This window comes from Psammomys obesus, unplaced genomic scaffold (assembly GCF_907164565.1).
Source record: "Psammomys obesus unplaced genomic scaffold, mPsaObe1.curated_primary_1811, whole genome shotgun sequence".
NCBI lineage: Eukaryota > Metazoa > Chordata > Mammalia > Rodentia > Muridae > Psammomys > Psammomys obesus.
The window spans coordinates 4,862,979-4,879,038 of NW_026591918.1; the positions used below are offsets into that span (position 1 = coordinate 4,862,979).

A 16,060-nucleotide genomic window follows, 5' to 3' on the forward strand; every position below is an offset into this window, starting at 1 on the left:
AGTTGCCTCCAGCAGAGCCTGAGGTGTCTGTAACTTTGAGGTACTTGATGGTTGATGCTGCCTTGGGGAAGCAGAAGTAATTTGAGGCTTGTCTGTATTCTGTTCCCTGAACGAAGCCTTCTCAGGGAGCCTGGCTAGTCCTGCATCGTGCTAGTGGTCTCTTCAGCCGGAAGTCCCCATGACCTCTTTAACCATGAGCAGGAATGTTCATTAACAGCTAAGTGTATTTGGCTCACTCACACCAGGCGGGCCCATGGGAGATGCCAGGCAAATAAATGTGTTGAAGTGAGTGTGGTTACCACACAGGGGTCCTTAGATATTCTTAGAGCCTCTGGTTACCCATGCTTCGTGTTCGCTCCAGGAAACGAGCTTTCTCTTCTGTCTTCACCGTGTAGCTGGCCCTGAGTTCTGCTGCCCACTCACATGCCTAGCAAGGTGACAGGGACCCAGCAAAGGGCAGATATGAGGATACCACTGGCTGCCTTGTGGTAGGATACCGGCACTGGCCAGCCAGTTGCCGGCAGCTTGTTCTATTCAGGCTGCCTCACAGGAACCTTGCAAGCTTCCTCAAACTTATGTCTAAGCAGGGTCTGGCGGTGCTTGCCTGAGGAAGTGAAGGAAAAGACCAGAAGTTCAAGGTCAGCCGCAGTATATGGTAAATTTGAGGTCAGCATGGGATACATAGTACCCTGTCTCAAAAACCAAAAACCAAACCAAAACAAAACACCAGGGCTGGAGAGATCAGCTGCTCTTCCCATATATCAGCTCACAGGGGTCTGTGACTCCAGTTCTAGGGGATCTCACGCCCCCTCCGGCCTCCACAGGCACTCCATGAATATGGTACACATACCGACATTGCAGGCAGAACTCCCATACACATAAAAATAAATCCGAAATAAATAAATATGAATAAATGAGAGTGCGTGTCCACTCTTGTTTGAAACCATGTGTTTGTTTGGAAGAGCTCTTCAGGCTTCTTTATTTTCATTTGGAAGACTTCACATGCCAGGGCTAAAAAAAAAAAAAAAAATTAACATCCTTTTCTCTTGCAAAATAAATAAATATAAATCACACACATACATACACACACACACCCACATACATACATACCTTCCTGTAAGAGTTTGGATTTCTGGGATCAGGACCATGTGCTGATGTTCCGCAGGCTGGCAACGGGTGTGTAACGTGGGGAGAGGGCTAGGGTAAGAGCAGTCAGTATGTGGCCACCAAGCTCTCTGGAGGTGACCCCACTGCCCAAGGTGGGCTGCCTCTGCGCTGCTTCTTGTGTTTTGGTCTTGAGCTCGTTCTAAGAGCCACGCTGATCCAAAATATTATTCTTTCCTGTACAGGTCACTGGCATTTCAAAGTCTATAAAAGTCTGGGCTGGAGGGGGATACTCATTTAGTTATAGTTTGTGTTGGAGACTGAAAATGAGCTTCATAAAACACACTAATAGTTGTTTTGGAAAATTCAAAAGGGCTTAAAAAATATCCTACCGCCATCAGTACTGTGATGTTTATCTTAAATGCTGGCCGTGAACTTGCTATGTAGCTGAGCATGATCTTCATGCCTTCAGCTCCCCAGTGCTGGGGTTGCAAGGGTGTGGTCCCATGCTGGTTTATAACCTACCTAATTCAGTTATTTTAATAGAACTGTTTTCTTATGACATCCACAAATTAGCACTTGGACTTTAAGGGGTTCCTCCCCTCTTTCCCTCTCTGTCCCCGCACATCTCCCGGTCCCTGATTAGAGGGTCTTCTCTGTGAGGATGTAGAAAGTAAGACTGTGATTCCAGGCGTCCCGGCCCTCAGGTATTAGCATCGTATTATGGAATCTAAGTTGAAGAAAGCCAGAGGAAAACAGCAGGTTATGGAGTCTCTGGGTGATGATGGGCCTGGGGCTGTCCCATGGTTGGCTGGCACATGGCGGTCTATAAAATTCATCTGTATTGGGAGGCTGGATTTATATGCTAGATGGGATTTTGACACAGAAAGAAGCCCCAGTGACAACAGCCCCTGTCACACATATGATGGGTAATTCCCTGTGTCGGACATTGTGTGGGGCACAGTAGAATGGTCTCTGATGACATTCTCACTCTGTCACTTGCTTCTCCTAAAGAGCCTCCTCTCATAAGGAGGCTGACAGTTTGGATTACAGGTGCAGAAAGCCCTACACATTTGCTTAAGTTAGTTTTAACAGAAGGTTCACTTTTCTGTCATTGATGATGGCAGTGCTTTCAGGAATGGCTGCATATGTGTTTCCATGTTAGCAGGGGTTTTTCTTTCCTTTGGTTTTACCTTCCTTCTGTGGTAGGCGTTCTGCATAAAATACTCGAAACAGCATTGAGTTTGTGCCTCATCAGCTCAGCCACAGACCAGAGGGACAGACATCTTTGCCTTAATTCTATAAGCGTTATTGTCTTTGTTGAGGCAGGGTCACCTGCTCGTCTGCAGAGCTTGTGGCTGGCCCCTCTCAAGTCTTTGAGAGCAGGAGAAAGGTCACTGCTCAGCAGAGGAAGGTGCCTGTGTTGAGAAGCAGCAGGCAGATACTGCAACAACGCCTGCCGAGAGAGCGGGGGGAGCTGAAAAGAGGGGCCCTTGGGAGGTCCCAGCCTGTCACCCCAACTGTATATCCCCCTCAGTGTTCTCAATGTTCCAGCCTTGTTTACCCAGGGTCCTTCCAGCGCTTCCACGTTTGACAGCGTTTTGCTGAACTGCCAGCTGGAAGCTCGGGGTTCTGGATCTTGCTGGAACACACAGCTAGTTTTGTTGTTTCGCTGACCAGCTTTGGGATGGGCTGAGGAAGAGGGGTGGCAGAGGGGTGGCCTTGGGACATCCACAAGGCTGCGGCTCTTGCGTTTACCTGCCTGGATGGTTTGCTGTGCGGCTTCATTAACGTTTCTGCCTGCTGATGAGAACCGAACACCTGTACCCCAGATTTCACGCTCCAGAGACCAGCGTGGGCTCATTGAGGAAGATTTGCCCTGGCTGCATCTCTCAGGGCGCACTTTTAAGTTTACCATCATCGAAACAGCATGTGGTAGGAAAACAGCTAGGTAGGGATTAGCATGTGTTTTCAAGTTGCTGGATGTCCATGTAGAGTTTCCTTCTCGTGGCTCTGTCCCAACGGTCCAATGCCGTTGTATTTTCTGGTAAATGGGAGGGGTGGTGGGACTTGCTCTGGATGATTGTGCTAGTGAGAGTTACTGGTTCTTCCTGTTGGTCAGATTTCTTCAGGAACAAATGTTCACCTGCTTGGTGGAGGACCAGGGAGTGAGTGACCTCACAGATAGGAAAGCTGTGTGTCCTTTTCCAGAGGAAGAAGTGGCGCCACAGGCAGCCAAAGGCTAGGCTGGATTTCCAGGGCAAGGCTGTGCAGTGGACAAGAGCCCTCGGTGCAGCTGGCTGGACTCAGGGCCTGGCAGGGCTATGCTTCCCTCCTGTGTGATCTGCTAGGAGGTTCTTCATCTCATCAGCTCTCAGAATCTCCTTCTCCAAGTCTGAATAATGACACCATCTCCTCAGACAATGTTGCCAGGCTTAAATAAAGACTACATTTCAGGTCCTTGTCACATCCATGCAGCCATAGGTAACAGGCAAATGAGAATGGGCTTATAGCGATAGGCTAATACAAGAGCTATCTTTATAGGTTCCTCATATCTATTCTGTAGATGGAGTTGTTTAATCCACACACCAGCCAACCCCCCTGAAGTCAGTGTGGTTATCCTCTCTATGGTGTAAATGAGGAACTGGGGTACCTAGCAAGGGCTGCGGGTTTCCATCCTCATGGGCTTTAGGGTGTCGGGCACCATGCATAGCTCTTGGAAGGTAGCCCTTCTCCAGAGGGTGGCTGTCTTATTGTTAGCAAGGTGCAGCAGGGGACAGGGCTGAGAGCTCTGGCAAGGTGTGGCTTCTAGGGAAAGACATCTTTGAAGAGGTGTCTCACCCTTCGTGCGGACAACCCATGGACAGAGTTCAGCAGGGTGCACCATGGATTCTGTGCTTGGCCTCTAAGGGGGCGGATATTCTGCCACCTGAATAGGCAAATTAGACTGAGAACCAACTGTCTCGGCTCTGAGTGTCTGTCTGATCAGGTGTGCATTGGGTGAGTGTAGAACAAGAGCACATGTGTGAAGGCACCAGGTCCAGGCAAACCCTCATGTCCACAGTGGGGTTGGTGTCTTGCCATTGTCCTCCTTATTCACCAGGGTGAACCTACAACCCATTGCTGGTGTCCGACTTCTCCCTCTAGAGCCATCTCGGTTGCTGTATTTGTGTTTATGATCATGTTGTTACAGAAGTTATAAGGTTAAGCCTCTGGGTCATTTCCATGCTCTTGGAAAATGCTTCTTAAATTGCTACCAGATGACGTATGGAAAGCAGTTCTCAAACTGTGGGTCTCGAACCCTTTGGGGGGGTCAGTTGACCCTTTCACAGGGATCATCTAAGACGATTGGAAAACATAGTTATTTACATGATGATTCATAACAGTAGCAAAATTACACTTATGAAGTGGCAACAAAAATAATTCTGTGGCTGGGGGGTCACCGCAACATGAGGAGCTGTATTAAAATACTGTAGCCTTAGGAAGGCTGAGAACCACTGGTTTGTGAAGTCAACCCCGTGAGGCCCAGTACCCACATCCCCCGTTTGCCCACACTCATCACTACCTTTGAAAGCTGCTCTATGAAAGCAGATGGCCTAGCTTATTTAGATTTCTGTTTTACTAATTACTAGGGAGGAAGGTAGGCAATGATTGTTTGCTCTTTAGTGGGTTGAGTTTCTTCAGTGAGCTATACACAACCAAAACATTTCAGCTTAAAAAAAAATCTAGTAGTTTATGATTAAAAAATTAATGTAATGAGTCGTAAAGTTTCCAATTCAGGGAATGTGTAACATTTGAGTGTGCGCTTAGTCTGAACCTTGAGAAATCACTGGTGTGGAATTAGCTTTTTAAGAATTTTTAAGAAAAAAATTAGTGTTTCTCCCCTGACTTTAAGGGCTCTGGAAAGTTCATTCATAGCTCTAGTATCTTGAAAAATGTTTTCTTTAGTGGTATTTTTGACTAGGAAAGGCAATAGTTTTATTTCACATGGCCATCTGAGCTAGGGATGTGCTGTAATCCTAGCTACCTAAGAGGCTGAGGCATGAAGATTGTTTAGATTTGAGGGCAGTCTGGGCTACTTGCGAAGATGTGGTCTCAAAACAACACAACAACAACAACAAAACCCCCACCAGTCTGTTCGGAGATACTGTGGGTCTACATGACTCTACAAGATTTGGGGTTCCCCACTGACAGCTGCCAGGCCTCCCTGTGCTCAGCTGTCATGACCTCTGTCCTCTTCCAGCACTGTGCTCTCTCTCCTGACAGGGCCTTGACCTTTTGCATGGTCTGGCAGAGCATGAGCGAGGGTGTCAGCTGCTCTTGCTGCAGATCTCTTTTCTCTACATCGTCTTGCCATGAGCCCCACCTGCCCTTCAGCTTGATCCAGATGCATGCAGAGAACTGGGAAACCCCCAGAGAAGTCACAGCCTTATAGAAGTGTGAGCAAGTTTTGGGCAGGTGAAGGGTGAACTTGCAAGAGCTGGCTTCATGGGGCTGGGAGGAAGATCTCTGCTTGGGTGGCAAGGGAGGTTGCCATGGTGGCAACTATGGTAACCCTGATGTAAGTGCTGGCCATGCTCTCCCAGCTGGAAGATGGTGAGGTGCCAAGAGAACAGCCTTACACTGCCCTATGCGTTCAGGCAGGCAGTGTGTGGTAGAAATATTTGATAAGTGACACATAAGTAATACATTCTGGTCGATTAAGTGGCCAGGGAAAAAATAAATTCCACAGATGCCTGAAATGGGGCTGCCTGATTGTGGGCATTTCCAGGTCTGACCCTAGTACCAACCATTGTTATCACCCTATTCCACAGGGTCCTGTGAAGATCTAGGGAGTTAATCGGCATAAAAGAACTCCGCTGGGACTGGAGATGGCTCAGTGGATTAAGTGCTTGCTGTGTAAGCATGAGCACCCAGAGAAGAGCCGGGAGCAGTGGGTTCGGTGTGTCTGTAGGCCCAGGAAGAGGGAGAGGCGGCAACAGGCGGAACTCCCTAGCCAGCTGACTGAGTTCCAGGCTTAGTGCTAGAACCTGTCTCAAAAAATAAGATGGGCAGCGATACAGGAAGACGTTCTGATATCGACCTCTGGCCTACACCAGCACAAATAATATCACTGACATGAAAATACTACTACCAACCCTCCCACCCATACCCGTCCCTTTCACACCCGTTCCTCTTGCCAGCTGTCTGAGTGGTTGACCAGGCCTTGGGGAGTGGCCGTTCGCTTCGGTGCCTAGATCCCCTTGTTGTCAGTGTGCTTGGCATTGCCCTCGCTCTCGCCCACGTGTGCTCCAGCAAGCCTGCCTCGGGCTAGGCTTCACTGCTGTATTTCACTGACAGTCTGGGAATAAATTGTTTTTATGTGTGGCCCCAGTCACTGCCAAGACCAGCATTTATGGAGCTTCTAATTACCCTGGAGGCTGTGGTGGGCCCTGTATCAAAGTCAATAAGCTATTCTAAGTGATGCTGACTAATTTGAGAATTTGCAGTGTCTTAGCTGCTAGAAGCAAGAGAGCGTTAATTGGAAATGCCCATTCTAAGGGCTCAGTTGGTTTTAGACATGCTGGTCCACCTACTTGCTGATTTATTAGCTGCTGATCAACATAGTATTGATTAAAATATGAGCATTTTCTTCTGCTCCTCCCTCCCTGGACAAAATCCAAATAATAACAAATACTTCTACAAGTGATCCATAGGACCTAGGAAAGGGTTCAGGTCCAAAAGAACGAGTTTTCTGTTAGAGCCTTGAACATATCTCCATTTTTTTTTTAAGACTTATTTATTTATTTTAAGTATGAGTGCTCCATCTGTATGTACACCTGCATGCCAGAAGGGGGCATCAGATCACATTACAGAGGGTTGTGAGCCACTGTGTGGTTGCTGGGAATTGAACTCAGAACCTCTGGAAGAGCAGCCAGTGCTCTTAACCACTGAGCCATCTCTCCAGCTCCACATCTCCATTCTTATTGTTTATGGTTTAGAAATAGTTTGACAGTTTTGCTTTCTTCCTTTTATTATTTTTCTAAAAAAAAAAAATCAGAAAGATAGTTTGAGTTCATAGTGATTTTTAAGATTTATTTTATTTCTTATTTGTAGGTAGGTAGATGTGTGTGTGTGTGTGTGTGTGTGTGTATCTATGTGTGTGTATGTACATGTGTGGGAGGTGGGGTGTGTTGGGGAGCTGTAGATGTGTGGGTGTGCATGCTTGCCCACAGAGGCCAAATGAGGGCACCAGATCCCCTGGAGCTGGAGTTACAGGCAGTTAGGACTTCTGACAAATTTGAGTCCTTAAATGCTCTTAACTGCTGAGTCATCTTTTCAGCCCGTCATAGTGATTAAAAATTACTTTCTAAGAATTACTTGCTCTAAATTCCTTTAAAATAGTCAGAAAAGTCAGCCATGAAGGTTTTAAAGGGCTGGGAATGTAGGCCAGTGGTGGAGTACTTGCCTAGTATGCACGAGACCCTGGAATTTGCCCTTAGCCCTTAGGAAAAAAGAAGTGCAAGCCTGCGGAGCATGTCTGTAATCAGCCCTCAGCGCTGGCTACGGCTGCGCATGCGCATTTCAGCCTAGCCTAAGACTGTCTCCTGCCTTACACAAAACAAAACAAAAACCATGAAAAACGATGCTTTACGTAAACTATAATGTGCACTCAGAAAAACTGTTAATCTTTATGATTTTTTTTAAAATAAGGTTTCATTGTGTGGTGTAGTGTAGTCCTGAGCTTCCGACCTCAAGCCTCAGCCTCAGCCTCCCCGGGAGCCGGGGCTGCGTGTGCAGGCCAACACTCCCAGCTTTTGTGGATCTCCATCTGCAAGTGTGGGAAACCTGTAAGACTGCTAGCCTGTCTTTTCTTGTCATTATTATCGCACGTGTGTTCACATGTGTGTGTTTGTGTCTCCAGCCGGTTTTCCCCTTTTCCAGTGCTGGGGTTACAGAAGCGGGCTTCTATGTCGGGTGTCTGCATGGGTGCTTTGCTGGTGCTGTGAAATCAGGTCCTCACGCCGGCACAGCAAGCACTTTCGCAGCTCCTCCTCTGTTTTCTATGTGTGTGTGTGTGTGTGTGTGTGTGTGTGTGTGTGTGTGTGTCTGTCTGTCTGTGTTTCTCACTATTTAGCCCAGCCTGGCCTGAAACTCTATAGTGACTAGCATGGCCTTGAACTCAGAAATGTCTAGGCTTCTGCTATCCAAGTTCTGGGACTAAAGGTGTGTATCCCCTTTAGTGTGCTTCCTTTCTTTTCTTGAGATGACAGCCATTTTGACTGGGACAGATGAAATCTTAAAGCAGATTTAATTTGTATTTCTCTGATGGCGGAGGACGGTGAGCACCTTCATGCTTCGGTTTTGAAGAAGTTTGTATTCACTTAGCCGTGTCTTCACTGGATGGGGTGTGTGTACCTTTCAGCTCTGTGTATCTGGGTAGTAAACTTTCGTAGTTACTAACCAGGGCCCTTCTGAACAGTCTCTTCTCTTGGCCGTTGTCCTTTGCCGAGCTGTCCAGTTTAATATAAGCCCATTTTTCAGTTGTTCAGATGTTTTTATTTTATGTGTATGTTTGAGGGCATGCATGCCTGTTTGTGTACTGCGTGTGTACCTGGTACGAGAAGCACAGGAGATCATCTGGAACTGGACTTAATAGGCGGTGTGGGTCACCGTGTGAGCACTAGGAACGAAACCCGGGTCCCCTGCAGGGCGGCAAGTGCTCTTAACCACTGAGCCATCTCAGCAGCCCTCTGAGAACTATTTTTTGTGCTGCTAGAGTCCTTCTCAGAGAGTCCTTGCTTGTGCTTATATATTGAAGTCTTGGGGCCAGCAAGCTGGCCAAGCAGGTGAAGGAGCTTGCTGCAGAGACCGTGACTTAGGTCTCTGAACCCACAGGATGAAAGGAGGGAACCACCTCACACACTTGCTCGCTGGCCTCCACCAGTGTGCTGTGGGAGCCCCTCCAATAAACAAACAGTGCGTGTTTCTTAATTCTGTAACTGTGTGAGTTTCCGTCTGGCTCTTCTACTCCGTTGTTCTGTTTCTGTGACAGTGCCGTGCTGCTTTTGTCACAGCGGCTCTATAGTATAATTTGAGGTTGGACATTGGAAAACGTCTAGCACCGTTCTTTCTGCTAAGGTTGGCCTTTGAGCTTCTGTATGAACTTCAGGGTTTGGGGATTTTGTTTGTTTATTTGCTTTTTTTTTTTTTTTTTTTTTCTAGTTCAGTGAGGAATGCCATTGAGATTTGGGTGGAAAAACCGCTTTTGGTAATATTTTTACAATATTTATTCTTTCTGCGGTTTTATCATGTGTTTCTTTTGTGCACCTCAGATGGAGAACTGCCTGAGCTCAAACCGTGACTTTGCCATCCATTAGCTTTGTGCTTTGGGGCAAATAATTTAGCGTGTTAAAGCGTTGGTTTCTTCATTTGTGAGGTAGGGATAACGATAGTAGCTGCTCATCAGATTGTTTTGGAGACAGAATGAGTTAATGTTTAATCGGCAGTTAGGACAGTACCTGGCACACCGTGAGCACTCCACAGTTGCTGGTTTGCTCAAAGGAAACCTGAACAACTGTCTGTGGTTAAGACAGACTCTGAGATTCCCATGTGTACAGGTGAAAGGCCAGCATTGCCGAGGATGAGGGGCCGTGCCCAGATCCTGTGTCTTCCTCCGGAGCAGAGTGCTCTGGTGTCTTACTCCACACAAACTGGGAGCAGCTCTCTAGGGTCCTGAGGGGAGGGAGAGTCCGAACATAGAGTTCTGGTTAGAAAAACACACACTCAGGAAAGAACTGGGGCTCCCCAGGCAGAGCTTTAGAAAAATGACAGTCTGCTGCAGCTTAATTAAAGATTAGAAAACTGATGATTCTTTCCGGAGGGACATGAAGATGTTCTCTTTGCTGGGCTGTGACCTGCAGCTCATCTTCCCATGGTACTGCCAGAGTGAGGAGCACTGTTGGCTGGGGTTGCCGGACATTCAGGAGTGTCTTCAGACTCTCCAAGTGGATTATAAAAAGACAACAAACAGCGTGCCTGCTTCAGGAGGTCATGGTGAAGACTTCACTGGACTCACCAATAATCAGGATCTCTGTCAAGTCCCATTCTGTACAAATAACACTGCTCCCTCCCCTCACTTTTGGACAAGAGTCTTTCAGCTCTTGCCCTCGGCACCACTAACATCCCCATGGCGAGTCACTGGGTTTCTCGTGCCTGTATAAGAATGTTTCTCTCTTCTCCCACCCGGTGCTCCACTGGCTTCCTCGAAGGACATCTGTTGTTTGTCCCCACACAGTGTTGCCTGCCTCAAGTGCCTTCTTGTCTCGGCAGGGGTTTTTCTGTGTTTTCAGACTGACTGCTCAGGAACACTCTCTGGCCCCTGTATCCATCTGCACATCCTCAGCCCCACCCCAAGGGCTCCAACATTTTAAGTGTGATGTGTCTGCTTTTGGGTTCTGTCCCAACTCTGTTCTCCCCACAGACTTCCTCTCTGTTCCCAGTTGGGTCTAGAAATTGTAGAGCATCTTTAATTATTTTATCTCACCTGTCTCTCATCCAATACCTTCTGCTATCCCTGGCCTAAGTTCTTGCCATTCCTCGTCAGGGTCATTGCAGGACCATCTGCCCTGTGTTGTTTCTTAGAGCTTTGTTCATATTGCACTAAGTGTGAACTTTGAAAACTTAGACCTGGTTCCTCTTCTGCTCAGAACTTGCATTTCGTCTTAGCCTGGCAGGTCTCCTTTAAGAGGCTGAACTGGGGAAAGTTGCTCTGAAGACACACTGGTAGCGGGAAGCAAAAGCACAAGGGGGCAGTGAGCTTAGCAGTGCCCCAGACACTGCAGGGGATGCTGGGAATCTCAAAGCAGGGGTGCCAGAGGGCTGGAAGGGAGGGAGTGGAGCAGGCCAGCAGGTGTGAGAATTGTTAACCCAGAGTAAAGGAGTAAATGTATGGTTCAGAAATGGGGACTTGTGTAGCCATTTCCCCCTTCTGCTGATAAACCTCTGTGGTAAAGCCCTTTCCATCTACATTCAGGCTTGCTCTGCTCATTCCTACTCACAAACAGAATTCCCTCTTGTGCTTTAGTTTTTACAATTTTGTTTACATTATTATCGTGCAAAGATTTTTTCCATCAAATTCATATCTTTTATTTTGCCTGAAAATGTTTTTATTTAAAAAAAAATATGGTAGGGCTGGCTTATCAGGTGAAGGCACTTGGTGGCTAATCCCGAAGACCCGAGTTTGATCTCTAGGACCCACATGGCAGGAGAGAACTTATTCCCACAAGTTTTCCTCTCCTGCAATTATGTGCCATGGCACACTGAACCCTCCACACACAATAAGTAAGTATAATAAAAGATTAAAACCTAACAGAGAGAAAAAATCTGGGCTCAGAGAGTCCTGCAGAGACTGATGAATCAACCAAGGACCATGCATGGAGAGGTAGACCCCCTGCTCAGATGTAGCCCATGGAAGCTCAGTCTCCATGTGGGTACCCTAGTAAGGGGAACAGAGACTGTCTCTGACATGGACTCAGTGGCCCGCTCTTTGATCATCTCCCCTTTGATGAGACCTGATAGGCTAGGGTCAGATAGTAGGGGAGGAGGACCTCCCCTATCAGTGGACTAGGAAAGGGGCGTCGGGTGGAAAGAGTTAGAGAGGGTGGGACCAGGAGGAGGTGAGGGAGGGCTACTGCCAGGGTACAAAGTGATAAATAATAATAAAAAAATTCAAACCTAGAACTTGTGTGGCCTCTGGGGAGACACTGGAACTTTTCAGCCTGTTTGTAATGAAGGAGAGTTCTTGTCTGAATCAGAGCCATGAACATTATGTCACCTGACGGTGTCCATTTGGGAATCATTTATATGTTAGAAAGAAGGAGCCATATGGGGCATTGTGTCCTTGGTTGTGTCTGGTTTTTGCTGTAGATTTGATTTTGGTGGGGCTCTAGGACTTTTCTCTTGGGGTCCAAGCAGGGTCTTGGGGTGAAAGTCTCCTAAAGAGCCCTGGACCATCCTGCTGCCTTTCATCTTTGGAGGCAGCACTTCCCCTATGAATCTAATCACTGAATAGTAACGTTTGTCTTTTCTCTTCTAGACCCAAGCGGCCGAGGCAGAACAACTTCTCCATGTTTCCCTCTCCCAAAGCCTGGAATTTCAGAGGGGTAAGTGTCCTGAGGGGTCCTGGCCCATTGGTGGGGGCGTGGTGTAGTGTGCTGTACTTCACTCTCCTCCCAAGTTTCTCCTGGGGACAGCACCTCTGGGTCCATGCATGGATGACCTCACCTGCTCTGGACACAGAGCATGTGGCTATAGGAAACTCCTGTGAACATGTCAAGATCTCCTCAGAGAGCATCACACTGTGCTCCTGCGCTCCTTTGAGTGGAGGAAAAGAGAGCGAGGAATGTGCCAGCTTAGTGATAATGCAGGTGCAAGCCTTCAGGGCAGTTTGCTTTCCAAAGGTTTAACATACTCACGGAATTTTCTCGAAACAGCACACTCTTCCTGGCCAGGCAGGAGGGGCCAGGCAGGCAAGGTTCCTCTTGGTGACGTTATCTGCCTTGATAGGAGGGGGATGATGATAGTCACAGCCCTTGGAGGACCCACGTTACTCAGGTGGCGACTCTTGGCTCTGTAGGGAACACTCTGAGTTCATTCATCCCCAGGAAATTGCCCATGAGGCTCCTCTGCCCAGCACTGCCACTCTGCTGTTCCAGGCCCATCTATGTCATCCGAACCCTCTCTGGGAAGTTGTTATGAAGCTGGCTCAAGAGCCCCCCAGGTACCCCTGCATGTCTATTCACTGTGTTTAGTTAGGCACTTGCTGAAGTAACTTGGAAGCTTGGAAGCCCCAAATGGAAGCATGCCGAGACCTCGTTTATTTCTTGTTTTCTGCTGTATATCTAGGCCTGGACTAATGCTTGGTTTGTTGAAGGAACAAATGGCATCTATCCTGCACAAAACCCACATGTTGCTATTAAACATGGTTCAAGTCTTTAGTCAATACTATTTCTATCTGTTCTGACTGGCTCTAGTCGCACTTTAAAACTGGAAAGATGGCAGCCGTTTATTAAAACTGTGGGAAGTGGCACTAATTTAAGTATTCTTTACCTACCTATTTATGGGTGTACATGTGGCATGGGCATGTGTGGAAATCTGAGGACAGCTTGCAAGTGGAAGTCAGTTCTCTCCTTCCACCATCTAGGTCCTGGGATTGAACAGAGGTCATGTTTGGTGACATCACCTTTATCTGCTGGGCCGTCTCACTGGCCCAGGATTCTCTTTTCACGTGGGCTACAGCACACTTTTTACCCAGCATGAGGAGGGCTGCCCTGACCTCGGAGGTAGATGTGTGACTGGCTGAAGGAGGTCTTGGACCTGCTGTTCGTGTTTTTATGGATGAGATCTCCGTTTCTAGAGTGCGTTCAGTGGATGATTGTGACTATCCAGGGATAAAAACACGTGTCAGGGGCAGTAAATTTGGCACTTGCTGAATGAGCCACGGGAAGCCTGTTCCTCACTGCAGGATGTGTCAGACAGTTGAAAGGTTAATGTCTGGAGACTTCAGAGGGGGAGTTAATGGAATCTGCAGCATTTCCCAGAGTCTCTGTTGACTACGCAGTCTAGACACACTTTGGAAGTTGGCCTTTGTTGTCATTTTTGGACTGTGAGCGAGGCGGTCTTTTTGAGGGCCTTGTTTTCAGCGTTCTTATCTATCTCCTCTTCAGTGTGCTCCTGCTCTTCAGTGTTGTTAGCTAAGAGTAGCAGGTACACAGGACAGAAAGCCACCCCAAGTTGCAGAGGGACTATCCCGGCTTTAGCACATGAACTCCCACGCTTCAGGGGACAGACCAGCCGGGTTGATTTTTCTGTCTATGATCTTGAGATGTCTCTATCTGGTCCCTCTTGGGAAATTTGTTTAGAGGCCCACATCTATAAATTGCAGAGGCAAGAGGATCATGTGTAATGTAGTCTAGCCTGGTGTCACTACATTAGTGATACCCTATTTCAAAAAGCCTCTGGCGGAGCACCTGGAAGTCATACACAAGGCCCTAGGCCTGATCCCCAACATTGCAAAATCAATAAATCAGTAAGAATTTCTCAACTTGTTACACTGCATGAATGACTAAATTTCAACTGGTACTTGGGCCAGTGGCAGTGTGTGTCTTGGTTTCTTGTTCTTTCTTTGATTTTTTTTTTTTTTTCTGGCTTTGGGGCTTCTTGAAAAAGTCAGACAACCTGGCATCAAGGTAGACCAGAGGGAAAGGTGTTGGGCCTGGAGAGACACAGGAGAGTGCAAGCAATCTCATTCACAGCAGGGCTTGCCCCATGTTGCTATGAAGGACCCTGTGTGCCAGGAGGAAAACCTTCCCCTTGTGGAGTTATCTGGTGGTGCAGATCTGTAATGCAAGCCAGTCTCAGGCCTGATAGACTGAGCTGTGCACGCTCCTCCAGGGTGGGATTCTAGAGCACAGCCATCCTGGGACACTTGGTTTCCTTCTTTGCTTAGAAGGGACGGTCCTAGAACTGTGCGCTAGCAAATTTTCTGTATTTGTCTATGGGGTAGAAAGAGCCGTTACACTGTAACTGTTTGCGATTCTGCTGTTCTTTAGCTTGTGTAGGAAAAGGACGCTGAGGGCACCCACCCAGGTCCTGGGCAGTTGTTAGGAAGCAGGGCTGAGGTATAGAGACAGGGTGCTGGAGAGATGACCCACGCTGTTCTAGATGAGGGGTGAAGAAGGATGACATGTAGGAAAGCTCTGGGGTTTGGGAGCAGCTGAAGATCCGAGAGGGATACTGCAATGCTTCAAAGGCCTTGTGGAGCAAACTGTACAGCAACCTCCTCATCTTGCTGGGAAGCGGCAACACTGGGGCTAAAAGCATCAGGTGTGTGCTCTTTCTTAGCTGCGTCAACAGGAGTTTCATCTGTGGGGAGGTACAGTCCTGAGCATTCAGTCTGCTCACAGAGTAGTCGAGCCCAGGCCCAGGTTGCCATTGTTAGCAAGCCCTTCACTGCGCTCCCCACACTTTCATTCTACTGTGTCTCCAGCTCCATCTTTCATCCGACCCAGGGTACTGCCAATGCATTCACAGCCAGACACTGAGGGCATTGTGTGGCTGTCAGAGGCCTTGGTGGGGACTTTGAAAGCAGGATAGGAGCAGGAGAAAAGAGAAGGGCAGCGAGGAGGGACCCTGAGGGGTGTGTGGCTCTTCTGGGCACAGTTGTTCCTCTTCGGGTTGGGGAAGTTCTTAGCTCAATCGTTTCCTGCACCCCCTGACTGTGTGTGGGTGTGGGTGTGTGGGTGTGGGTGTGTGGGTGGGGGTGTGTGGGTGAGGGTGTGTTCCAGTGGAGGGGGGGGGCAAGAAAGGGCCATCTGGCTGACAGAGAGCTCAGTAGTACTGTTCTACCTTGTCTCTGCCTTACAAGGCTGAACTTAGAGTCAGGCGTTTTTGTGGGGTCTAGGGATCCAAGTTCTAGTTGCTGGGCAGGTACTTTAACTACAGAGTCCCTTCTCTGGCCCACAGAACTGTGAGGGTCTTGCTCCTGTCTGTAGATGAGCTGGGGAATTCTCGGCCAGGCACTGCTGCCCACAGAGCCCTGCTGGAGGCACTACAGCTCAGCCAGAGCTGCCAGAGGCGGTTCAGACTCTATCGTGGCTATTTCTCTAGTGCTGAGTCTTTGGGAGCCATTTTGAGACTCTGGGGCTTAGAAGGACATACATCAGAGCCTCAGCATTCTCACTTTTAGTCAGGACTAAGTCCCAGGCAGGACTCTGGTCGCAGGTGACAAACTCCATGTAAATCACCTCAAGTGGAGAGGGAATTGATGTCTATGAGACTGAAGTAAACCAAGGAGGGTGGCCTTCAGACATGGCCCTGTCCAGGAGTATGTTCTTTCTTGGCTTTGTCACTTTCTGGGTCTGTCTCATCTTCCTGCCTGTGGCCTTTTTTTTTTTTTTTTTTTTTTTTTTTTTTT

At 48.0% G+C, this 16,060-nt stretch overlaps 1 protein-coding gene across 1 annotated transcript in view; it reads left to right on the forward strand.

Moving 5' to 3' along the window:
• The window catches only part of Arhgef3 (Rho guanine nucleotide exchange factor 3), a 227,377-nt gene that overhangs the window by 39,188 nt on the left and 172,129 nt on the right, over window positions 1-16,060 (forward strand). The window contains exon 2 of the mRNA XM_055612423.1: window positions 12,182-12,248. Coding sequence (XP_055468398.1) covers window positions 12,182-12,248 — 67 coding nt within the window. The remainder of the gene's footprint in view (window positions 1-12,181; window positions 12,249-16,060) is intronic.